Below are 26,075 nucleotides of genomic sequence, written 5' to 3'. Positions count from 1 at the left end.
GATGGGCAGAAAATATTTCAAAAATGTAGAATGGGTAATGGTAGTAAGTCGTAGAACGTTTGTCTATCGCAAGATGTAAATACAATACAATGTAATACATTAGACTTAACATCTTATGTCTCAAGGTGACGAGCGCAGTTGTAGTGCCACTCAGAATTTTTGGGGTTTTTCAAGAATCCTGAGCGGCACTGTATTGTAACGGGCAGGGCGTATCAATTACCATCAGCTGAATGCAGTGGCGTGCATTGGTTTTCTAGCAAGGTAAGCACTGTAGATTTAACTAGTCGTAGAACCGTGCTCTAGTCCTACAGTACTAGGTTTTGAAAACTACATAGGTACTGGAGTTGTTTGTGTTTCGCATGTAGTTTCCGTACCATATGGTCAACCTAATATTTTAGTTTGTGCCATTCGAGGAACAAGTTTACCTTAAATCCTTATTTATCTCAATAGCCTTAGCATGCGTGTTTATTTAACAAAAATTATTTGTTATTAAAATTCTAAGATTACACATATTTTCATTTTTACCGCCATCTAGCGGTAAACACCCGTACTGCAATCATTTACTGTCAAACCTAAAATTTCATGCGTTTATGATAATATTTTATACTTTTAATTATTATTGAAAATTCTAAATAAAATAATATTTTTTTGAAACGTTTGTGGCTTCGAAAAAGAACTTTAAACTCAAATCACAGAGGACCTTTGTATAAAAACTCAAATTATATATATTTTTTCTTCTCTATTACTTATATTTTTAAAACCCAATAGTTACCTATTTTAAACACAAATCACACATCAACTGTTTATCACAGTAAAACTTAACACGGGTCACGGATGACGGAATAAACTATAATAAAAATAAAAAACTAATTATTAATTAATGAATATACCGATTTACTCTAATGATACTCACGAAGACAAAAAAACGGAATAGCCATAAACTCCTAATATGGAGGGAGTGAGACAGATGTGGGGTAATCGGTTTATCTCGCTACAAATCGTAAGTACATACATTGCTGAATATCGTTTAACAGTGACCAATACTTTTCTAAATAAGACCGATGAAATACTCGTTGCGTGGTATAGGCATTTTTGGGACTGCCTACCCCACGAATGTAGTATTTATCTAGCGTAAGGAAATATTGAGTGAGTCGGTGTTCAATGGAAGTTTGGTTATAGATTAACGGAAGCAAATTAAACTTTATAAACTTTATTATTTAATTTTTATTATATATTGAGTAACTGTATTTATTTATTTTATTTAATACTTTCATAACGAGGTAGGCAATGCCTAAAGGCATATATGGAATGCACGCCCCTGGCTGAACGTCCTGCTCGTCTCGTCCCTCATTTCCAAAAAAAAAAATATTTATTGAGTCGTGGTAGTAAGAGTGGCAGGAGAGGCTCCTCCGTACGGAGTGAATGCGCGACCTGCGCGACAACCACGTGGCACTGACATTGTCGCGACCTCAATGTAAGAGACATGAGCCACAACGTTCATTACAATGATGTACCGCTCAGGCTTCTTGAAGAACAAAATTGAGTCATCGTAACTGCGCCCTTCATCTTGAGACAAGATATTAAGTCTCAGTTGGCCAGTAATATGACGAGCTAGGGCGCCCTTCACACCGTAACAAATAGTGCTGGCACATTACTACTTGACGACAGAAAAGATGGCGCTGCGGTATCCACGAGGCAGAAAGCTCCCACTGTGTAAACTGTAAGTTATTGTTAAATCTGTTATATGTATGTTATGTAACCTGAGTAACACTAGAAATAAAAAAGGATATTTTTATGGTAAAACACTGTTATATTTGTAACATTTTAATTTACGTAAGTTACCCACTAATAGTAGATATAAACTATAATAATAATATATGAACAATTAATCCACTCAGCGAAACGGATTCTTGGAGAAGCACTAATTTCAGGATAACAACAATTGTAACTGTTTTCAAGGATTGTTATTTATGAAGGTAGGTTAACAACTTATAACTCAAAGGGAAAGAGAAATTCATTAAATTTAAGTTGCGTTTGCAAGATTTTTTTTAAATTTATTCAAGGGGAGTCATTTGAGCTATTAACAACAAATTTAGTATTTTTGTGTTTTTCAATAAGGATTTCAGTTGTGAATTAATCGGATTTCGGGTTTCGGAGCTGTGATTAACATTCAAAGTGTTTATCAACAATTAAAAATGCCATTAAAACCAGAACAGGTCGCACAAGTTGTAGCACTGGTCCGACAGGGGTTGACTCAGTGTGAGGTGACTGCTGGGCGGTATGCCTTGAAACGCTATCAAGGACATACGTCACACAAAGACGGAGTAGAGTCCAGAGCTCAGGTACCCAGAAGAATATCTGAGACTGCATCATGTCTAGCATTGTGGGAAAACTACCCTTGGATTGAGAGAATCTGACACCAGGGCCATATCCGACGCACTGGGTCTGAATGCAAGCAGGAGAGATGTCAAAACAACCAGAAGATTCGCGATGCGGTGGCAAGAAGATCGTCAAGCAGTTCTTCAAGAAGGCTGACGAGAATCCGCGGTCCCCCTCTGAACTGAAAGCTACTCGCGGACACCGGCCACTGGGGTCTAAGGTGCACGTCTGATCGAGATGACCATTTTATCCATTTATTGAGAAACCGCCGTCTTACAGCTGTTGAGATACTTATTACAGCGACTCCAAATTGTAAGAAATATTAACGTAAGCGAGAGAACGATCAGAAGGCGAATGGAAAAGTTGCAATAGGCAAGTAGGTTGTAGTACGCAATTATTTTGGAACAAAAAACGTTATGTCAATCACTTTAATAATTGTTTATTTTATTAAAACTTTTCTAAACATGTAAAAACTCATTGTTACCTTTTCTAGACTTTAAAAAATTAAGAAGATTAAAATATACTGAATATCGCAATATTCGTGTGAGGCCAAGTATGCGTACCGGTGAGTGTATACATTATACAATACAGTCCACCTTAAAAGATAACCCAAAAATAAGGCTGTAACACTTACATAACGTATTATATAACTATCGTCGGTATCACAACTATCAATTACTAATATAATTATATTGTTTGTTAACAATATTTCTTTACTACACATTCCTACATCTGTCAGACCAAGACACACTTCACTGTTCCTATTTATTAATCGACTCGCTGTGTGTGTGTACATGCCACGTAATGTCTAACGTCATTCAACATTAAATATTCTGCCCATCGTCTCTCTCGCTCGCACACTTCAATATTAGAATGAAATTATTAAGACTGAACCGACTCAATGACTCAAAGACAATTTGATACTGAAGTATACCATCAAGAGAGAACCGGATGCTAATTAAAGTATAATTTTCACAATGGACAGTACTTAGAGTGGCTCAAGCGGAAGATCGGCGCTGGACATACTTAATATGTGTGTCAGCATATGCCGAGCTTGTGACTATTTGCAGCTGATGTTAATGTAGTTTTAGCTTATTATGTTTATATTTATTTTTAAGTAAGTATTATTGTATTTTGGTAAATTTTTAGCTGCTAATAAAATATTTTATTATTATGATTACTTCGGGGTCAGAACGTGCGAATGTCACGCACATCAAGTAATAATATAAGGTATAATCTCTTAAAGTAATAAATGTATCTTAATTTTAGTCACACTTTGGTTTACTCAGGTAATTCGTCTTTGGAATAATTAATATAACAAACAAAGAATAGTTATAATTTACGTATCACGTTCAATATTTGGAATGTAAAAATAATATCTAGGCCACAAACCGTTAGTAAATCAAAATCTTTAGCTACCCTCCAATCTTCGATTAGGATCAGTAATACATCGAACTAACGCTTTAGATGGGAGTGACAGAGAGATATTGTGCTTTTGATTAGAGATGGAAACTAAAGAAAATATTAATTTAGAATGATATTTCCTTAAATATTAGATAAAACAAACGAATAATTATTATTATTTTACAGTTGTATGTATATAGTGTCTTCAAAATTAGTAATAGTAATGCCAATGATGACTACCAAGATAATGGTTTACTGTTAATCATATCTTTATTTGATCCCACGACACAGTCTCCGACTAGTGTGGTGATTCAATGGCAATCATAATTTACTCATACTTATATATAAGCTTGCTTCAATGCAATACAATACAATCGATCTTTTTCGATTGACAAATGCATTGTAAAAAGATCGATTTAAATAAATTATTCTTATAATTGCAAACTAAGGTTATCAGGGCTGCATAAAATCTAAAAAAAAATTCAAAGATTCCATTATTATTTTTGTTCGTAGTATGTTGTCATGAACAAACGCCAAGTCAACGAGTTTTAAAAATAGTGTAACTCGGAGTCATCAACTATATAACGCAGTAGACTCCATATTCACTGTCAACACAATCAACCACCTGAGGTGAGAGGAGTTCGCGGGGTTCTGAACGCTCATTGGTCCGGTAACGATCACAACACATCGTAATTGGTCAGATAATGATCACGACATGTCGTAAAGGATTGCTACTGGCTACTGTGCCTTTATTGATTGATGGATCTACTGCACTCAATAACTCCTGTGTTTATAATTATTAATTTACTTTTTTACGGCCGTTCCCAATATACTATCTACAGAAAGAGATAAATTAGTACTTTCTATTGTCAGTAATTAGCTGTCAATAATCTGAAGCTGTCCCAATATACCCAATAAGTCATTCTTATCGCCTTACTTTTATCGCTCGTAAGCTAATATTATACGTCTTCCCAATGACAGACAGCATGTACGGATATTGTGAGTTTCCGTCGATAAGTTTATTGGGACAGAAAAGTCAACGATAGTTACGATTTTTATCTCAAGTAGGCCAGAACCGGAGATAAACTGAATATTGTAAACAGCCCTAAGACTTTCTGTTTTTGATGTTTGAGTATTTTTGTGTGTCACTTTGCATATATTGCAATTGAAATGATTTGTAAATTGCGTTAAAAATAAGAACTCGTAACACCTAATCTGTTTTGAAAAGAGCAACCTTATGGTTTCTTGCTCATTCTTCTTTGAGGAAAACTGCCTTCCGAATGAGCTGTATGAAAAAAATGACAGTAGTTTTATACAACATCTGTGTACCTAATGTGTCGTGTTACTAGTCGTCTACGGGTTACGAGGTCACAGCCGGGGTAGAGTCAGTCGAGTCCTTTCTGTAATTTATTTATATTTATCGTGTGTTCCTACAAGTTACTCAGAAGCGCCTTGTTATGCAAGGTTCTAAACTTATGGCTGTCACTGAGGTAGGTCGTGATGAACTCCGGCGGCTCCCGCGCCAGGAACAGCTCCAGGCCCATGTGGTGCGCGGCCGAGAGTCTCTTGCGTTCAGCGGTGGAGCGACACACACTCTTGTGTGCGTGAGAGATGAAGTCGGCCGCGGTCTTCTTAACCAGCTTCACTGATACCACTTTACTGGGATCGTCCTCGAGCGGCACCTACAAACCAAATGTTATTATTTATGATAATAGGTTTATTATAAATTGTATAATATTATTAACACACAAGACCTCGAGTTAATGATTAAAACGTGTGCAAACTAATGAGTGCGTATTATAATTTGATAAATTTTAATTATCACGAAAATAACGTTAAGGATTTATTAATTTCACGTTTCGGCTGCTTTACATTCTACATCGTGCTTGAAGTTAACTGTTCATTATAGTAATGGGCGCGATGGTTCGTTCTAAAATATGGTCAAGGGAGGCGATGGCTGGTCCATGCGTCATGCTCGTGGCGGCTGGATGGTCCTGTCATCAGGAAGCTTCTTCATGTTTTTAATTTTAAGATTAATAATACAAACATAGTTATAGTTTTAAAATATATTTTTTGTGTTGACATGACGTTTGAGTATTGCATCGCTTTACAAAGATTGCAATCAAAATAATTAGTAAAAAGGTGAAGCTGTAAATATTGATTGAGTGGTTATAAGTTTCTTGCCACTCCTTCAGGCGGTGGTAAACAGTAAAATGTTCCAACGTGTTATTTTTTGATCATATTAAGTGAATCTGATTTGTTTTGATATTGCATCAAATATGCGAAATCGTAATCAAAGTTCAAAGTGCTTATTGTTTATTGTATATTCTTATATTACACACATACACAACACATAAAACTAATAATTATGATTTGTTGCAAGTCAATCTAAATTCAAATATTTTTATTCAAAATAAGATGTGAAATCACTTATTGAAAGTCCAAAAACTACCACCCATTCCAAAATGAATGCCTCAGGCCTGAGAAGAATGGGCGCAACAAACTCAGCGGGCTTTTTTTTCATCAAAAATATGTTTTACAATTAGAGTAACATTTACAAAGTAACATTGTACAATTAAACTTATTATTTAATAGCCTGAGGGCGGTCGCTCCATTCCCAATCTGTGGTATCATTAAGAAAGTCATTTGTGTTAGAGTAACCTGTACCACACAAACGTTTTTTAACAATTCTTTTGAATAGCGTAATACTTTTGTTTTGAACATTTTCTGGGATCTTGTTGTAAAAGCATATACATCGCCCCACAAAAGACTTGCTAACTCGACTTAGCCGAGTAGTACGCATTTAAGCTTATGTCTGTTCCTGGTGTTAACATTATGGTTATGACAGTTTCTCGCAAATTCACTTACGTGCCTATGAACATACATTACATTATCAAGAATATATTGAGAAGCAACAGTCAAGATGTTAATTTCTTTGAATTTTGCTCTCAATGATTCCTTAGGACCTATGTTATAAATAGCGTGAACAGCCCTCTTCTGCAGCACAAATATTGTATTAATATCGGCAGCGTTGCCCCACAGCAATATACCATAGGACATAATACTATGGAAGTAACTAAAGTATACTAGTCGCGCCGTATCTATGTCAGTTAATTGTCTAATTTTTTTAACCGCGTATGCTGCAGAACTCAGTCTGTTCGCCAATCCTTCAATATGGGGGCCCCATTGTAATTTTGAATCCAGAGTAATGCCAAAAAATTTAGCAGATTCCACCGATTTTATCACCTCTCCGTTTAACAAAACACTTGCAATCAACATTTTTGACATTTGGTATGGTAAATTTTATATATATTTCGTTTTAATTATATTTATGGCAAAGTGCGTGTTATATATACTGTTTTATTACATTTTATATAACTTTTCGTTTAATTAAAAGTGTTTGCTTTTAATATTTGATATTTATAATAATTTATTAGTAAAAAAAATAAGTTCTCAAAGGAACCCTACCGAAAATCTGATCCACTGCCATACTTGTGCCCTCGAAATCTCGGCGGTGGCGGAGTCTTCCACGTTACCACTATAGAAGAAGTGACCGACTCCAGCCAGCCAGTAGTATATGAACAGTATGGAGACAGCCACGTTGTGCTTCAGACCTTGGAGCGTCACTCCGCCGCTGGGTATCGTCAACAGTTCCTGCGCGGTAATTACATCGGTCAATTTTCGATCTATTTGATTTGGCGTTGTACTGCTTTTCTTCCAGAGCTGAAATGAGTATTAAGGAATTAGTTCTATTTCTTTTTTTAAACTGATTCCACTCCCACCTGGACCACAAAATATTTGATTTTATTTTTCGCTAATCTGCTGACAATACTTTTTTATATTTTCTATAACTGGTACGTTACGAGCATTGATTGGGATTATGCTTCAATGGTATAGAAGAAATACAAATTGAGTGTCCTGACCAGGTGTACATTCCCAAACTTTGACATGAAAATTAAACATAGAGATCAAATTGTAAATAACTACGTAAGTACATACTATTACTATATTTTGGGTAGAGGATTCTTCAAATGTCGGCCCAGTTTTCTCATTCCCATATAGTGTAACCAATAACTTTTCAAATAGATTCCTGGTCAAATTTGCGCCGTTAATAATTAATGATAAACACTATTGTCAAATTGCCATATTATTATGTTGTAATGTCATTTATAAATTTAACATTGTAAAAAATTCTCATCATTAGATATTATAAAAAAAAGTCCTTGTTGGACATGTTGAAATAAAAAAAGCCATCTGGGAGCTTTTAACAAAAAGGCTGTCTAAACCCTTTGAGATATTACAAAATTATGTATGGTGGAATTGTATATCTTATATAGGTAGATATATACTATATACCTTTTAAAACTTAAAAAAAATCTTAATTATAAAGCAGTAATGTAAATGTTGTTTACATAAATATGATAGTATCCTTATCATTTTTTTACTACACAATATTATAAAATCATCCAAAAGTACGTTTTTGTTTCATTATTAACTCATTAACTTTGATTACACATTTGCGATAGCTTAAGACTACATTATTAAAGAAAACTTTTTTTTTTTCTATTGACAGAACATTATCTGCTGGGTCAGCTAGTTCATAGTATTTTATTCATTGTTGTTTTTATCAAATTGTTAGAATTAAGTTTAATCGTTGTTTTTTTTCCTCTTTTTTTATGTCTACTGTAATACAGTGCATTAAAATTGCACTGTATTACAGCAGACACGGTTTTCGCGGTCAATACGAGTCGAGTGTCACGTTATTTGTTTCAGCGATATTTTTTTTTATAAATGCCAGCGTATTGCATGTTATACAGCTGTTTGAATTCGGTTCCATCAAAACTCCGGTTTTCGTTTTTTAAACTATAAAATAGTATAGTATTTAAGAATGATTTATTATTATTTTATTATTATAATTAGGTAGTAGGTATTCGAATTACAAGTCCGTGAGATCGATTGTAATAAATCCGTTAAAATAATTCATATTGTTAAATATAGATGGCGGCTGCAATATTTCCTATCAATTTTTTTTTATGAGTGTGGTTTGGTTTTCGAGGATGTTTTTTTTTATATTTATTTATTTTAGACAAATATGTATATACCTACACGTGTTTTGTCATGGTTTTCGTGGGTGTAAAAACCAATACCAGCTAGTGCTGTCAAAATGAAAATTCAAGATGGCGCCTGCAAACATTTTTAACTTTTTCGTTACGGGTGTCGTTTTCATGGTTTTTGAGGGTGCTCAAATTGATAGTGCTATACGCCAATTGGCTTGGCTCGTCCGATCGGTGTAGCATGGTCGTGAGTGTGAGGAGCAGGCGGTACATCGCGCCATGCCATCGCGCCGAGCCGTTTGTCCCGCGCGCCACTTGTCTCATACCGCCAAAGAGTATAATAATATATAGGGAAAAGAGAGCCCTCTCTACGCATTATGGGCTGTCTATTTGAAAACTAGCGACATAAAAATAACTATATATAAGCTCGAAATTATAAAATTCATTTTGTTGTGACGCAATTAAATAACTAACTCTACTTTTTAATCTAGGTACTTATTGCAATTATTTACCACGTTGAAATTGCGCGTAGAGTTAGTTATTTAATTTTGTCACAACATAGAACATAAAGGATAGATTTAGTAGTGTAAATATGCAAAATGGAACACGAGAGCCACAGACCAGTGGGCAGTGACACAAATAAAAAAAATTTGAAAGGTTTCAAAGCGAGTGAAAGCTGACAAAGCATTCATTTTCGGGCCACCTAACAGATACCACTACAGTCTTCTGAAAACGTTACTATAAGGCGTCTGTCCCACCCCTGCATACCGTTTCGAGTTGTTGGATAATACGCACGGTTGCACACTGCATCGTCAAAGAGTATTATATTCCTTGCTTCATAATGATGAGTAATGAGTAATCGGGAGTTTATTTCGAAATTTAGAGAATTACATGGTTTGTGGCAAAATACATGCAAGGATTATCACAATAAACAAATAAAGGCGAAGCTTTTGCGGAATTATTGGAATTTTATAAAACGAAAGTCCCACACAACGATTGACATAATTGAAAAGAAAATACAATCATTAAGAAGTTCTTATTCTATAATTGCGCCAATCACTCGGTCCTGGGGGTCTACTCTCTTTGTCCGAATCGAAACTTCCTAAACGAACGAAATTTAAACGAAGCTTCGATAGTGACCCTACTCTATTATGTGTTCGGACACATCGACGAAGTGTGTCTTTTGTTGCAAATGAGCTTGCTCTACGTGAAAAACATTAAGAACATTGAAGAAACCAACGCCGCTTATGCAATCAATTTAATATTATTGAAATTCCCGACTTAGAGTACAAATTTTGTAATTTCCTACAAAGGAAATTACAGAATAAAAAAAATTATAACATGCTATGTTTTACATAACTTATGTATCAAGGGTGGTATTAATATTCCCGAGGATGAATTCCAATGTGAATGAAGCAGGCGGGTTCCCTCTTAATCAGCTGCGTCTTCACGTCAAGCTCTACGGGCAGGTCGAAGGGCATGAACTGCATTAGTACAACTGTTAGAAAGGATAAAGATAGAACTATCTTATTTATTCCTTCCTAACAGTAGGTAGTGGTATTCCTATCTTTCAAATAAATTTCATTTTTGTTATTAATGAAAGAACAAAAATAATTTTTTATTTTATTTTATTAAAACATACACTCACACATACTCAGACATATAAAATAAAAAGCATAGCTTCATCATTATATGTGCAGCAGTAAAAAATGTACCTATAAAAGGATGGTAATATGTAGAGGGAATTCTTTAAGTGAAAAAAAAGCAAATAAATATATAACTGATATTTACTTGAAACTTTCTGATAGAATGAGTAGGTATCGCGATTGCGAAGTGTGTTACCTCGCAATGGCGATACCTACTACTAATCAAAGTACTATAAAAGATTTATTTTTATTTTTATGGAATAGGAGGACAAACGAGCGTACGGGTCACCTGTTGTTAAGTGATCACCGCCGCCCATACTCTCTTGCAACACCAGAGGAATCACAGGAGCTTTGCCGGCCTTTAAGGAAGGTGTACGCGCTTTTTTTGAAGGTACCCATGTCGTATCGTCCCGGAAACACCGCACAAGGAAGTTCATTCCACAGCTTTGTAGTACGTGGAAGAAAGCTCCTTGTAAACGGCACTGTGGAGGACCGCCACACATCCAGATGGTGAGGATGATATCCTAACTTGTGGCGTGTCGAGCGAAGGTGGAATTCGGCGGCAGGAATTAGGTAAAACAGCTCTTCGGAACACTCCCCGTGATAAATGCGGTAGAAGACACACAATGAAGCGACTTCACTACGCAACGCCAAGTGATCCAGCCGTTCACAGAGTACTGGGTCCCCGACAATTCGCGCTGCTCTGCGTTGCACGCGGTCAAATGGATCGAGCTGATACTGGGGTGCGCCAGACCAGAGATGACAGCAATACTCCATGTGTGGCCGGACCTGCGCTTTGTACAGCGCTAGAATGTGGGCCGGCTTGAAGTATTGCCGTGCTCTATTAATGACGCCCAGTTTCTTTGAAGCCAATTTGGCTTTGCCCTCCAGATGGCCACGGAATTGGCAATCGCTCGAGATCTCTAGACCCAGTATTCCGATACTAGGCGAGGCTTTTAGGGAAGTGTTGTCGAAGAGCGGTGATGCGACAAATGGGGTTTTTTTAGTGGTAAACGCGCAAACTTGAGTCTTCTGGGGGTTTAATTGGACAAGGTTCAATTAACCCCATTCCGCGACCTTCTCAAGAGAGGACTCGATAGAAGACACAAGTTTCTCCCGGCACTGGTCGACGATTTCCCGAGAGAGACGTGCTTGGCCCGTGTATACGGCATCACCAGTGCTGTCATCTGCATAGCAATGAATGTTGGAGGTGTCCAACATATCATTGATATGCAGAAGAAACAGCGTAGGAGATAGCACACAGCCTTGGGGCACTCCAGCATTCACGGGCTTCGGGTTCGAGCAATGTCCGTCGACAACGACCTGTTTGCTGCGCCCAGTGAGGAAGCTGGAGGTCCACTTGCACAAGCTCTCGGGAAGCCCAAATGATGGAAGTTTAGAGAGGAGCGCCTTATGCCATACACGATTAAAGGCCTTCGCTATATCCAGGCTAACTGCCAGGCCTTCCCCCTTGCTTTCAATAGCCGCAGCCCATCTATGTGTTAGGTATACCAGAAGATCACCTGCCGGCCGACCATGGCGAAACCCGTATTGTCGGTCGTTGATCAACTGGTGACCCTCTAGGTATACCAACAGCTGACGGCTAATTATGCTCTCCATGATTTTGGAGAGCAGGGAGGTAATAGCAATAGGCCTGTAGTTTGCCGGATCCGAACTGTCTCCTTTTTTTTGGATCGGATGGACAAGGGCTGACTTCCATGAGTCAGGGACTACGCCATTGGAATAAGAGTGCCGGAATAAACGCGTTAGCACCGGCGTCAACTCAGGGGCACACGTTCTAAGCACGATTGGAGAAATACCATCCGGCCCGCTCGACTTCCTGACGTCCAACGAAAACAGAGCTCGCCTAACAGTTTTCTGTCTGAACTGTACTTCAGGCATAGAGCTCTGACACCGCGGGATGGTCGGCGGTGTTTTTCCGTTGTCGTCAAGAGTCGAGTTGGAGGCGAAAAGAGCGCACAGGAGATCGGCTTTCTCTTTTGCCGTATGGGCCAGGGTGTCATTCCTCATGTGCAACGGCGGCATGGACGGCTGGCTGAAGTTACCAAGAGCAGCTTTCGACAACGACCAAAACTTGCGTGTTCCGGTCGGGTAACTGGAAAGCTGCTCGCCGATTTTGACGACGTGTTTTGACTTTGCACGGGCGATTTGCCGCTTAAAAAATCTGGAAGCACGGTTGTATTTCCTCTTTAGAACTATGCAGTTCGGATCCTTTGTGCCCAGCGCCGCAACCCAAGTTCGATACGCCTGTTTTTTGCAGTCAGATGCTGCTTTAACTGACGCATCGAACCAGGGCTGTGATCTGCCACCGATCGGTACTACAGAGCTTGGTATAAAAATATCCATGCCCTGTAGTATCACATCGGCTACTGCAACGGCGCAGGCACTAGGATCATCCGAAGGGAAACAAACTCTGCTCCAAGGGTAGGATGCAAAAAAGGAACGCATCCTATCCCAATCTGCTGACTTGTAGTGCCAAACGCGGCGGGTCGCTGGTGGTCTGCGACGTGGGCGTCGTATAGGCACTACACTCCTGACCAGACAATGGTCGGACGTTCCAAGAGGGGCGTCGACAATGACCTGGTAACCATCGGGATGTGTAGTCAGCAGAAGATCTAATAAGGACGGCATGTGGCTATCCACATCCGGGAGCCGCGTTGGCGACTCTACCAATTGGGACAGATCGTACGCCAATGCAAAATTATGCACAGATCGCCCTGCGTAGTCTGTGGTACGTGATCCAAGCCATTCGGCATTGTGCCCGTTGAAATCACCCAAGACTACGATTTCAGCGGAGGGGATCTGTGCAAGCACGTCGTCAATTGCCGCTTGAACGCAGCCCATGAGATGATCGGTTTCTGCGTTACCACTATGGGACCTGTAGACACACGCATAGATGCGGACGCGGTCCTCTAAATCTACGCGGAGCCAGAGAGTGGACAGGTCCCTACCCTCAAAATTGCCGAGACGGCGACAGCAGATATCCTCCCTAACGTACACACATACCCCGGCATGAGGCAAAAAATTGTGCTCAATTTTGTAACCGGGGTACGCTAAATATGACGTATCGCTAGGTCGAGATCGAGATCATTTATTAGCACCATAATTGAGAACTCTTTTTAGAAAACTTTTTAAAGAATTCTAAAAAAAAAACCTTAAGTACTAAATTGACATGTTTACATTGCGTCTGTAATACAGACATTTTTGGTCGTCATAAGTTACTACCCAACGTTGGAATGAAATAGAACTCTTCAAATTAGTTGGATTAATATAATGTTCATTTCAATCGTTCACCATTCGTTCACGAACATTGTCTATTGTCCCGAACTTCGTCGATGGGTCCGAAAGCAAAATAGAGTAGGGTCACTCCCGAAGCATCGTTTAAATTTCGTTCGTTTACGAAGTTTCGATTGGAACAAAGAGAGTAGACCCCTAGATTTTTTGTTTAAATTCTTTTTTTTTTCGTTGAATTAGAGTAGACCCCCTGCTCAATTCGTTAATTAAATTTGTATGTGTATAATTCGGTCTCTTCAACTGCAGTCCTTACACCATTTTCTTTGTGTTTTAAATACGAACAAACCGCTATGGCAGTTGTATAAAACTCATCATCCGAATCAAATCTCATTTTTAAAAAGGGAATTTATTGATGAGTGTGTTAAAATTTTAACAACGCTCCAAGTGGCGTGCCTATGAAGGGGGCTTTAGCACACTCACGGGCGCGATATTCAAACACTTATTATCGAATCATAGATATAGACTGTGAAAGTACGCCATGTTAACAACTGTATTGAGATAAAATGTGTCGCATACAATATTTTTTCTATATCTAGGCAATATTAATTAAAACAAAAAATAAAGTATTAATATATTGTAATTTGTATACAAACATATCTATAGTGAGTGATTTCATTTACCTTCAAGGAATGGCAAAGGTACACCCATACAGCCAACGCGGGAAAATTGAAAATGACAAAATTTACCGAGCAACATCTCGGCAAATTATTTTATTAACAAGTTATTGTCTTAAGATGATATTAAAATGTTTAGTCTAATGATTTAAACATGAAAATATTATGTATGTTATAAAATATGTATGGGGAGGTCTTTGCCCAGCAGTGGGATGATGATAATGATATAGATTATTAGATATATAAATATATATATATATATAATATAGTAATTGTTGTTTGCTGTATGAGACCACCGTTTAAACTTATCTTTTATAAAGTTAGCACACAAGACATTAATAGTTATATATTGTAATAGGTTTATATAAGGGTCAATCAATTTTTAAAGGTCCCGAGCATAATTTTCTCCCATTTTTTTTGCTTCATTTTCAGCATTTTACTATTTCATTTAGAAGAGGATTCTTCGTAGATTACGATTATATAAGCAGCAGTGATGTTGATTAAACACATTTGTGGATTTAACTTCACTAACCGATCTTTTCACGGGAAATAATGTCCTTTGGACACAACTTACACAGTAGTACTTTTAAATGTTAAATGCCCTTAAGAATTAAAACAAATTCTTCAAATATTAAATAATATTTTGATATTTGTTCTATGTACACCCAAAATACGAAATATTTTTATTAAAATTGAAACGAATGATGTCTTTTGGACAACCAAATTATGTTTCTAATATAAAAAAAAATAAGTTAAGCGGAAGTAGTGATATTTTTTTACAAAAAACTATTAAGGCGAGGTTGTTACGTATTGTATTATTGATTTTACAAAATTAAAATGAACTGATTCTCGATAAAACCGAATGAATGAAGTATAATGTGATTTTCATATGGGGACATCTTAGTTGTCCAGAAGACATATTTGGTTGTCCATGGGACATTATTTGTTTGTCCAAACAATAATGACCACCATCTAACCTTGAAATATTATATTATTAGAAGGTAATTATTGTGTTGTATGAAAAACAATATAAAGATACCTAATTTACTTACATTTGATATGGTTTTCAGGGTCCACATTTAGAATTCAAAATAAAACAGCTTTTTCTAATCAGTCAAATAGTTTACTCTCTTATCTATTATATTGCAGTCTTAGACAATCTCTCTTAAGTTTTTCTTGAGATCCAAATGTTAACATTAATGTACTTTAAATCACAAAATTTGCTTTGAGCTTCATTAAATTACTAACTAGAATCACAATATTTTCAGTAGAACCTCTATTAACTTACTTGAGATTATATAAAAATGCTTACTTAAACCTAGGAATACACTTTTTAACTCTTAAAAAACAATAATATAAAAAAATACTATCCTTCTAGCTAAAACTGTTTAAATGAAAACGTAGTTAAAATCTAGCTTGAAAAGAAAATCAACAAAATTTCTTAACGTAAGTTTATAGTAGGAGCAACTCGTACTGGGAAGCAAAAGGTTGAGTTTCGGCGTTCTGTTCCGTTAATTTTAGGTGCTGTTAGAATCATCTTGATTTCCTTCAATTCAACACTTGCGAGATCTGGCTCTAAAGGCATCCGGAACTTCATATTGACTTTGTTCAGAAGCCGCGTAAATGACACTCCATAACAGTCATTGCCCTCTATTTCAATGATCTTTCCGACGTAATAAACCTTGAGGTTTTTTGCATTAAACATGACTAAAACGTAATCATCTTCGGCCGGTCTTATAGTCAGCTTTCCGAAATTTCCTCTTATTACTGAGAAGTCCTCATCATCTTCATACACTTCGTCCATAGCACTTTTGTCATTAGATGGTTCGGGCATAATTCCAGTCTCTTCTTCAGTCCTATATTCATTAATATTATTTTTATTGAAATTCCTTTTTATCTTCTTCTTGGGAACAATCTCTTTTCCTTTGTTATCTAAAACCGCTTTACGTTTGACCTCCATAGCTTTCGCCTTATTTTCCTTGCCCTCTTTCTTATCATTCATACTTTCGGTCAGAAAAGTAGATGCATTTTTATTGACTGATGAATCTCCGATTCCAGGTAATTCACAATTTTGTCCTGAAACTGATGGCCGGGTGGTATTGGTTTCATCATCAGAATCCTCACCATATACTCTCTTGTAAATACTAGCGCGTCGAGTGTCATGCAGATTGGTGTATGAAAAATCACCTTGTTTTGAAGAATTCAAGTTGAAAAGAGGTACGTCATCATCGCTAGAAACGTCTTCACAAAGATTTAAGTTAAAAGGTATCACAGGATTCAGTACCACGTTGTCGATTTCAGGTATGTCTTCACAAGTATTGACAGAGAATGAAGCGTTTCTTGCAGCTTGTGAAGGTAAGTACATCTTTGGATGCAAGCATTCGCAGAATGCTCGTGAGCAGAAACAGCTCAAATTTCTGTGCATTACTTGACCGCGAATCCTTGAAAAGATTTGGTGTACATCTTTGGTTCCAGGCAGAGGGATGAGATCATTCGGAATACATCTCTGGACGTTGTCAATATTTTCTTTGGTGATGTAAAACAACTTAATCTTACTTGATTCTTGAAGAATTGTGTAAAAGCCAAATGCGTCAATAATGTCATTTCCAGTAGCCACCTTTTTGTCGGCTTCTCGTTTTAAATATCCTCCAATCCCATCAGCGGCACCCTTTCCATGGCCAGCTTCGAAAAATGACCAGCTGAAAGCTTGAAATCCATAATCAAATGTCTTTGTGCAAGCCAAATAAAAATTTGCCTTTTGACGATATTGTGAAAACGGGCCGTCAGAGAAATAATGAATAGTGTCGATGTCCCCGTAATTTTCAATTATATGTTACAGTATCTGGTCTAAATGCGCCCATATTGCAGCCGGTTGATGTATATTACACGGTGATATAGTGCAAAATGACAAAACTTTGTGCTTTTCATCACTGTCATATACATACACGACAACAGTGTGAAGAGTTATTTGGTTACGTGATCCACCAAAATGATGCGCTTGAATTTCTTCACTACATCTAGCGTTGTAGTTTTCGCTAAAATCAACCAATATTACTACCGCTTCATTTGGTCGAATCTCGTCAACACTTTGCCGGAAGTTCTTGTTCTGTGTTTTCATATTAAAAATATGCTTTTTTAATGTTTTCAGATCCCCTTTAAAATTCTCCAGCATATCTTGTATCGTGTCTTCTATCATTTTTTTTACATTCTTAATAGTTTCAATTCGTTTCCCTTCTTTCAAATAGATTTCCTCTTCTCGCACCCATTCCAACCATTGTATTTTGCCTTTAACATTTTCGCTGTTAGTTTTTATTTCTTTATCATGACACTGAACACAGACTCCATACATACAATCTTTTTGATTGCTATTGCAAACTGTTTCCATTATCAGTGCGCCAGTATCAATTGCATTAATGACTCCTTTATGTCTTAAAGCCTTGAACTTATGTTCGGCATTTGTGTGTGTTTTACAAAGCACATGTCTCTTCCATTTATTGTCGGTCTAAGTATGTAGAAGGGCCGGTGTTTTGTAAAATTGAAATATGAACATTTGACGCCCGGATTCTCAGCCTTAAAAACCTTGAATAAATTTTTTAACGAGCCTAAAAGGTAACATTTTTGTACTTTCTCTTGGCCCCTAGTTACGGTTTCTTTTTTTCCAGCGGTATTCCTCGATACGTCATCCCTCAAAAAGAAATATTGAATTTTTTGAATCTTCTCTGTGTCCTGTTATCTTTGCCTTGAAATTTCCTTTTATGAACCCCAAACTGTCCTTTATAATTCTTGTCTTTTGCCGTGCATTTGTAATGTTTTCAAATATATTCTTCACCGTATTTTTTTCTTTTCTATTCTTTATATTTTTGTATCTTTCTTTTATAGCGTTTGTTAGGGTTCGAATTTTTTTTCTTCCTCTCTTTTTATGTCTGGAGTTCAAAGACGCAGCAGGAGAAGAGGGAGGTGGAGTAGATTCATGTTGATCTTGAGGTAAATTGATTTCCTGCAAAATGGATGGAGAACTGGGAGGTATATCGTTAATGATATTGCGAACAGCTTTTGTTCGTCGTCTTTGTCAACGTCGCTCAGACGACTGTCGCCGTGATTTTATACAAATCAAAATGGCGTTTGAGCCCGACAGTTAACTATTGTGTTTGGCTTGTTTTTGTAGGAGTCTACCGCGCCACCTGTGTTTCGGTTCATTAACTAAATTACGGTTGTCCGTGAGACCTGTGCCATGTAGGTGATTTATGGGGACAAAAGTAAAATGCCTGAAAATCGTATTATATCCAATAAAAAAAAATTGTTTGTATGTTTTGATGTCAATAATTATGAACTGAAACAAGAAATGTATTTGGTATTTATGGTCGTGATAGTATGTTTTTCGTAATGCGAAGTTTGTTAATGTATTGTGGTTTGGGGACAAATGTGATAGTACTCGAAAATTGCATTTAGTCTCTCGGACAACCATTAAACTACGCACAAATTAATAAAACAAGTAAAATATTGTTCACAATAATGCTAGAAAATATTAAAAGGAATATAATTAAAACCAATTTTACACTTTATGATTTAATATTTATTAATTATCGTTCAGGGACATGATACGTGTACCGTCGGACCAATAAAAGTTGATCGACCCATAAATAAATATAGTTTGTATTTTTATATGTCTAAACTAAATTTATATGTATGTATGTATGCACCAAAATAACTATGCTTATTTGGCGACATTATAGTACGGCAAACAATGCTTTTTTAGGCCATAGAGTATAGACTTTTTCATAGACTCTTGGCACGCACTCGCTTATCCTTCACATAAAACACACAACTTGTATAATTTAAAACTTTATGATCAGATAAGAAGACGTAATCATTGTTATGAGTCACATTAAGTAATTGGTCGGCTGTATCCAGCGTGGACGATATACTGTAGGTATTGCACGGCAATCCTGTTGGAACCCACTATCTTGTTTTATATCTTGTTGTTGTGGCGGCAGTAGTGACCCTGACGACTGCCGCCGGTCCCGCGGTACACGAGATACATCGCGTGCAGAGCACATGTCCTACCACTGTAGCCGGCAGCAACTGTTTCAACTGTTAAGGACCATGCCAGACTCTGCACCACCAATTTGGTATCATTTACACATAATAAAAATGTTAAGAAAATATGTAATGGATATAATATGACCATTTAAAATTGAATACATAATACAAAAGTTGCGGATAATACAATGTAAAAAAAGTAACTCAACCCTTCTCGTCGACTTCCTACTCATCAGGCGGCCATTTGCATTATTTCTACGCATAAACGATCAACAAAATGACTTAAATGACTTAGTAGTAAAAAAATCCTGTTGAATAGTTAATCACATATAATTATTTAAATAATATTTATTAAGTATGTATATTGTATGGCAAATACAACTTGAAACGATAATAGCATCGACAGTATAGAAGGTGTCGTTGAGATTATCGTAAAAGTGACGTTTGATAATTATTTGTGAAATTCGAATATTCGTCTCTGACATTTTCAAAGAGTAGGGTTAGGACCGATAATATCGAATAATGTTTCGTTCGTTCCATCATCGTTTCGACATTAATTACGATGTAACTAAGAGTAGGATTCGACATGACTAATGCCACGATTTATCGAATATCGATTTTAGGAGTAGGACCCCAGGCTCTGGCACCAAGTCAGGGTCCAAGCAGTGAGCCAACTGTATTATAAGATAAATCATTACGATACATTTATGTTTGTCACCTAAGAGGTCTTGAAACTGAGGTGAGACGATATTATTCTTTTATCACGGTCCCTTTTCAGCCATGTTTAGCGTGTGAAGGAACAACATCGAAACAACTAACTATTACAATAAGGGCAACTGACTGAATTGTAAATGACAGAGCGGTCGCGGTTGGCCCAGATATCGTTCATATATTATGAACCGATGACCTTTATGAACTTCAAGCCAGTTATAGTTAGGTACATCGGAAACAGACTTATCACTATAGTACTCAATAACAGTAGATAGTAGAAACATATATTTTCAACTCGTATCACTTGATAAATAAATGACATCATTAAATAAACAAACTTTATATTATCGTGCGCAACAAAATAATTGCATGATTAAGACAACAACAGGATAATGTTACGGATAATAAACACATTAAAAATCTAATTAGTTTTTGCTTCGTTCCATTAAATGTTTAACAGTTCCGTAACTACCTACATTGGAATCTAACGAATCGAAATGACTTTTAGTATTTTAGTGTGACTTTGTATAGTTTGTATGAATAGTTAGGTATCATATTTTTATTATTTAATAGTTTCATTTTATTTTGATTTTTATATATGTATATGTCGCAGGGATATGATCAAAAACAGTGATTTGGTCAAATCTCGGAGGCTGTAAAAATAACAACACGATTTTATCATTTCTCGAAACAAATCTAGTGATTTGACCAAATGCCAGAGTTGGTTCCGTGAAAGGGCAAAAAGTATTTTCTTTGGTATTTATAAGGTTTATTTGGTAAGACTTAGACATAATTTGGTAAGAATTTAGTATCGTATCGCAGGTGGAGTGAGGTGAGAGGGGAAGGGGAGGTAGAGAGATGTCATCTGTCCCCTGGCTCACTCCCCCACTCCCATGAAAAGGTCTCTTGAAAATCAAATTAATGTAACCTGACCTCAAAACAGACTTTTCTCTCAGAGAAAATTCTCTAAAGGTCAAGTAGAAGCCCCGTTTCGCGGGTCCCATATTATTACAAAAAAATCACGAATGGGGGGTATGACTCAGTCTGATGCTCGCTTTTACGTCCTAAGTTCTTCTAGACGCATCACTCATTGTCATTTCACGGAACCAATCCTGGCATTTGATCAAATCACTAGATTTGTTTAGAGAAATGTTAAAATCGTGTAGTTCTTTAAACAAACTCCGAGATTTGATCAAATCACTCAGGGAATTGACCCAATCTCTGTTATTATTATTTCCCTGCGACATATACATAAAATTATACGTATGTATATAAAATTAAGAACAATTTGCATTTAACAATATTATGTTATATCAGTAGAGATGGATCTTGTATGTTTCTAGTGTAATATAAAGTGACATTACCTCATTGACATGCGGCACCAGTCTTGTATCATACACCATGAACCCGTCGATGCCCATTTCTATTTCTCTTAATTTAGCTTCCAATACTTTGTTCACAACATTCTTCGTGCTGTAATGACATTATAATAAATATCTGTAAAAGCCCATTCACACGACGCGTCGCGTCCGCTTAGACCCAACAACATCTATGTGTTTAGCGTGGTGGGTATGGTATCCAATCGTCAATTATTAATATTCACTTTATGGACGTCATTTTTGCTATCGGGGATTTGACCCTTTGGATAAGCTTTGTTGGTAGGAGAAACGAGTCTCTGTTTATTCAATTTATCAAACAGACCGTCAATAAAGTCCCTTACGACCACTACTCTATCTCTTCCACGAGAATAGCGAAAGTAACAATATTGGCTGATTTTGAATGACACTTTCTATTCATTATGTTTACCATGTCTACCAGTAGTCGTCAGTTGAAGTCTATTATGTCACAGGGCGAAGGCAACGTTTTTCGCCGTTGTGCTTAGTATCAATTCTATGCAACTTCCTTCAATGTATAGATCCTGTCAGTTCGTCTTATTTTCTTTTCAAGACGTATCCACCGAGGATACCAACAACTAACGACCGATAGCAATTCTATCAGCGTTTAGAAAAATCTCTGAAAAACTAATACTAAATCAATTCCTTTCACACTTTACGGTAAATAATCTACTACACTCCAAGCAAATTGGTTTTATGAGGGGAAAGTTAACCATTGATGCTGGAGCGGCATTTGTTAAACACGTGTTTGACTTTTAGAAGGAGTCCCGTGATGCAATGGCTATTTTCTGTGACCTTTCGAGGGCTTTTGGATCTTAGTGCCCTTTTACTCATGCTTAAATTTTATGGTCTTTGCGAAAATTCTTTAAAATTAATGACTTCTTACTTAAAAAGTCGCAAACAGTTTGTAGACATTTGCGGTATGCAATCAAAAGGCTCCAATGTAGAGATATGCCACAGGGCTCGAACCTTGGCCTATCACGATACAAAGTATAAAAATTGTATAGACATTCATTTATATGAGAAAAAGTCCTTTGCTTGAAAAGACCACAGAAGTAATTTGTTCTAAAGTTTAAGCCGCGTTTCAAGGAATTCCATACATCCAGATGGTGAGGTTGATATAATATGTGTATTCCATATGAACTCTAAAATGGTTGGACCACGGGACTTTGATTGGCAGATAACTCATTTTATAAGGAGATTATTTACCCTAGAAGTTGAATCAGGGTTCTACATATGAAATAGTAACCAAAATATGATGACCAGATTGTGACACCTGTGTATGTGATATTAAATATAGAGATAAATAAATAACTCACCCTGTATCATTTCCTTGTGTGTTGGGATTCAACATAGCAGCAGCCATTCCCCCTGTGGCTGGAGCATTGTGATTGTGGCATGTTTTGATCACCAGTTTCATGTAACTCTTCAGAAATGTCCTCTCCATATTCACGTATTTGTTTCTATCAGGCAATAGAAACTCTTTTTTGTCACCTGTACACATTTACTGCATTAAGAAGCTAAACACAAAATAATAGTCACTCACTTGCACTTTTTACGGATATAATTTATAAAATATTACTAATACCTATTTATATAGGATAGGATTCTATTATTAGAAGAGTTTAAAAATGAAATGAAATTACCTCAAAATGAACAAATTAATATTGATTAACTGTAGTTTTGGAGATATTAATTTATTAAAAAGTTATTGTGATAAGGTGCATACTACTACTGTGTGGGTACTAACCCAAATGACCTTATCTTATTATTTTATTTTGTGGGCAACATTACATTACTTCATAAAAAATGAATGAAATATTCGTGATTTGTAACAAAATGTATGGCCAGACTCAACAAAACAGTAGAACACTCACCAAACTTGGCAATAATGGAGGCACAGTAATCCCATATTCCACAATTTAGACCTAGAGAGTGTTCCCTAAGCTCATACAATATTTGTTCCAGTTCAAAAGTAGACAATATGTTCTCAATCAAAACACATGCTTTAATTATTCCTAGAGGTAAGCCAAGCTCTTTTTGTGTCCAGACAAAAATATCATTCCATAACTTTGCCTCAGATGCACCTTCCAACTTTGATAAATAAAAATAGGGACCACTATTTGCTTCATAGAGCTTTTTCGCATTGTGATACATCAGCAATCCAAAATCTATTAGAGCTCCTGCTGGTTCCTTCCCATCAATCTAAAACATATACCAATATTTGATTATTTATTATAACTAGGCTATTAGATAATATATTATAGTCAATTAACAAAATAATGGACCCGACCTAGAAATATGAACAAAGAAGTCTCTGATTCCTACATTCTTCTGTGAGCAAAACTCTCACAATAACTACAGAAAAATACTTTTATAAATATTAAAATAGAAGATAATATCCTCTTTTAAGCATGAGAAGTCAGAAACATTGATTTAAAGAATCAAGCAAACATTACAGAAGTGCTGGATAGGAAAGGCAATCCTAAAATAAAGTGTTATTTATGTACTTATGTCAAGGAAACCAGATAAATTTAAACATGTCAAAAAATTTCTTTTTGCATTTACCACTTTGGAAAAGGTTCAGCTTTTTAGGAATGATTGGCAAAAGATAGGACACATGCTGCATTTTAAGAAAGGCAGGTGGTACAATTTTATAAAACACTCATAACCGGAACAGAAGTAGAGGGAGACAATTCAGAATTTGGGGAGCCAAACTGTCAAGGATAGCATATGTATGTTGGAGAAGGGTTCAGCTTGGCTACAGTGTGGAAAGACAGGGAAGGCCTATGGCTAGAGGCATACTGCTATAAGAGATATAATAGAAGAATATTAAAGGAGTTTTATTAATCAATTTGTCACTTTAAATGATAAATCTTTTTTATTTCTTTTGTTAGTTTTCAATGGAATGGCACCTATTTCCCAAATTCATGTTAAAACAAGAATATGACAGATGTTTTGAAGGAGTTATAAGGTGATATTTAGTAGAGCAGGATAGGTTGATATCTAGACATACCAATCCAGAAATTAGAACAATACTGCAATAATGGCCAGCCCTGCACTTTAAAGAGCACTGGGAGTCAGCAGGAAGTATTGTTTTACTCATGTATCACTCAGTTTTGATGTAGCCATATTACTAATAAATTTAAATACACAAAAACTTTAATTCACTGATCAAAAACTATGGAATAAAATTCATTTTTCTTCAATAGATGTAAAGTGCTTATGGTAATATACTATTTAATTAAAGCTTGTGCCACACTCAATGTTAAAATAAAAATTTTATTGTTTCCAATTTATTAATTATGTAATTAGTGAGGATCACCACTTGCCGCTTGGTTGTATCATTGCTCATCTAAGATAAAAAACAAATAGTTATTAAAGGTATTTAAAGGCTATTTTCTGCATCTGATGTGAGCCTATTTTGAGTGAATACACCCCGGGTACATCTTTCCCAAGCCCAGTGCAAGATGATCAACTTCAATATGATCACTATTATGTGGTTAGTTCTTCTCACAATTTTTTTCTTCACCGTAAATGTCAATTAAATGTACATTTAAATTCCAAAATATAAAAATACAAGAAGCAATAACATAACAAAATTACTCACTAAAATATCATGTTCAATCATGTTCCATGCTCTAGGCCTCAGCATTAAGACTGGGCAAGTTGTGATACTAATGGGCGCACCAGCAAGTTTTCCATTTACTACCAAATTAATATTATTAAATGCTAATAGTTGGTTTCTCCATGTAGGGCAATGTCCATCATCAAAATCTACTTGAATTCCCTGAACTTCAGAGTTGAGAGCATTTACAAAATGAGCTGTGTTTGAAGCTGATACATCACCTAAATCTAGATGACGATTCCTAAAATTAGGATTATAATACAGTGGAAGAAAATACAGTTAAATAAAATAAGAAGGTAGCAAATTGTTTGATCAGTGAGTGACAAGTGTGAATAAAAACGAAATGATACCATTGTGCTAAATGAGAAGCGGCACCCCAAATGTTCAATTCACAAATACAATACATACTGGAGTCTAGATGGTAAAGGCGAAATTTTCCACGAATCACTGTTACCAATGTTACATTTTCTTAAATTCTGAAAGGATTTCAGTTCAACTCTTCGACGAGTTCTGTTATTGTATAGCTCCACTATCGCCTTATCAAATTCCCTGTGCAGTTTGGTCAAAAAATCTTTTGATTCCGTTGAAAATATTTTTCTTTGAATATCTTCTAATTTAGGTGCCGGAGATTGTAATAGCACAAGAGATTCCATTTTTCTTTAACACTGCAAAAATTCAGAGTACTTATTTAACCGAAGTACTTATAAAGGAAATATCGAAATCCATCTAGTTTACGAATAAAATAATAATTAAAACAGTTTAGGTATATTTTATTATTTTAACAAAATACACGTTCATCGACATCAAGGATAAAGTAATATTTGGTAAATATATACAAAGAGAATTCAAACACTACGTTAATCCCGGTACACACGCAGCGACTTAAATCG

At 36.2% G+C, this 26,075-nt stretch overlaps 1 protein-coding gene across 4 annotated transcripts; it reads right to left on the bottom strand.

Annotated features, from left to right (window-relative positions):
* Nucleotides 1-1,808: 1,808 nt before the first annotated feature.
* On the bottom strand, nucleotides 1,809-26,075 carry LOC126970824 (malate synthase-like). Of its 4 annotated transcripts, none has more exons than XM_050816955.1 (7): nucleotides 25,594-26,068; nucleotides 25,168-25,426; nucleotides 23,435-23,762; nucleotides 22,877-23,051; nucleotides 21,528-21,636; nucleotides 7,252-7,506; nucleotides 1,809-5,465 (listed from the first exon to the last, which is right to left on the bottom strand). In XM_050816955.1, the coding sequence occupies exons 1-7, from the start codon at nucleotides 25,836-25,838 to the stop codon at nucleotides 5,214-5,216; spliced, it is 1,623 nt and encodes a 540-aa protein (XP_050672912.1). In that variant the 5' UTR covers nucleotides 25,839-26,068; the 3' UTR covers nucleotides 1,809-5,213. The 4 variants fall into 4 exon arrangements, with proteins under 4 accessions (XP_050672912.1, XP_050672913.1, XP_050672914.1 ...); XM_050816956.1 differs by having other exon boundaries at nucleotides 25,536-25,685; XM_050816957.1 differs by lacking the exons at nucleotides 1,809-5,465; nucleotides 7,252-7,506 and adding an exon at nucleotides 18,453-19,525 and having other exon boundaries at nucleotides 25,594-26,075.

Source organism: Leptidea sinapis, chromosome 22 (assembly GCF_905404315.1).
Source record: "Leptidea sinapis chromosome 22, ilLepSina1.1, whole genome shotgun sequence".
NCBI lineage: Eukaryota > Metazoa > Arthropoda > Insecta > Lepidoptera > Pieridae > Leptidea > Leptidea sinapis.
This window is presented reverse-complemented; position numbering and strand designations above follow the sequence as displayed.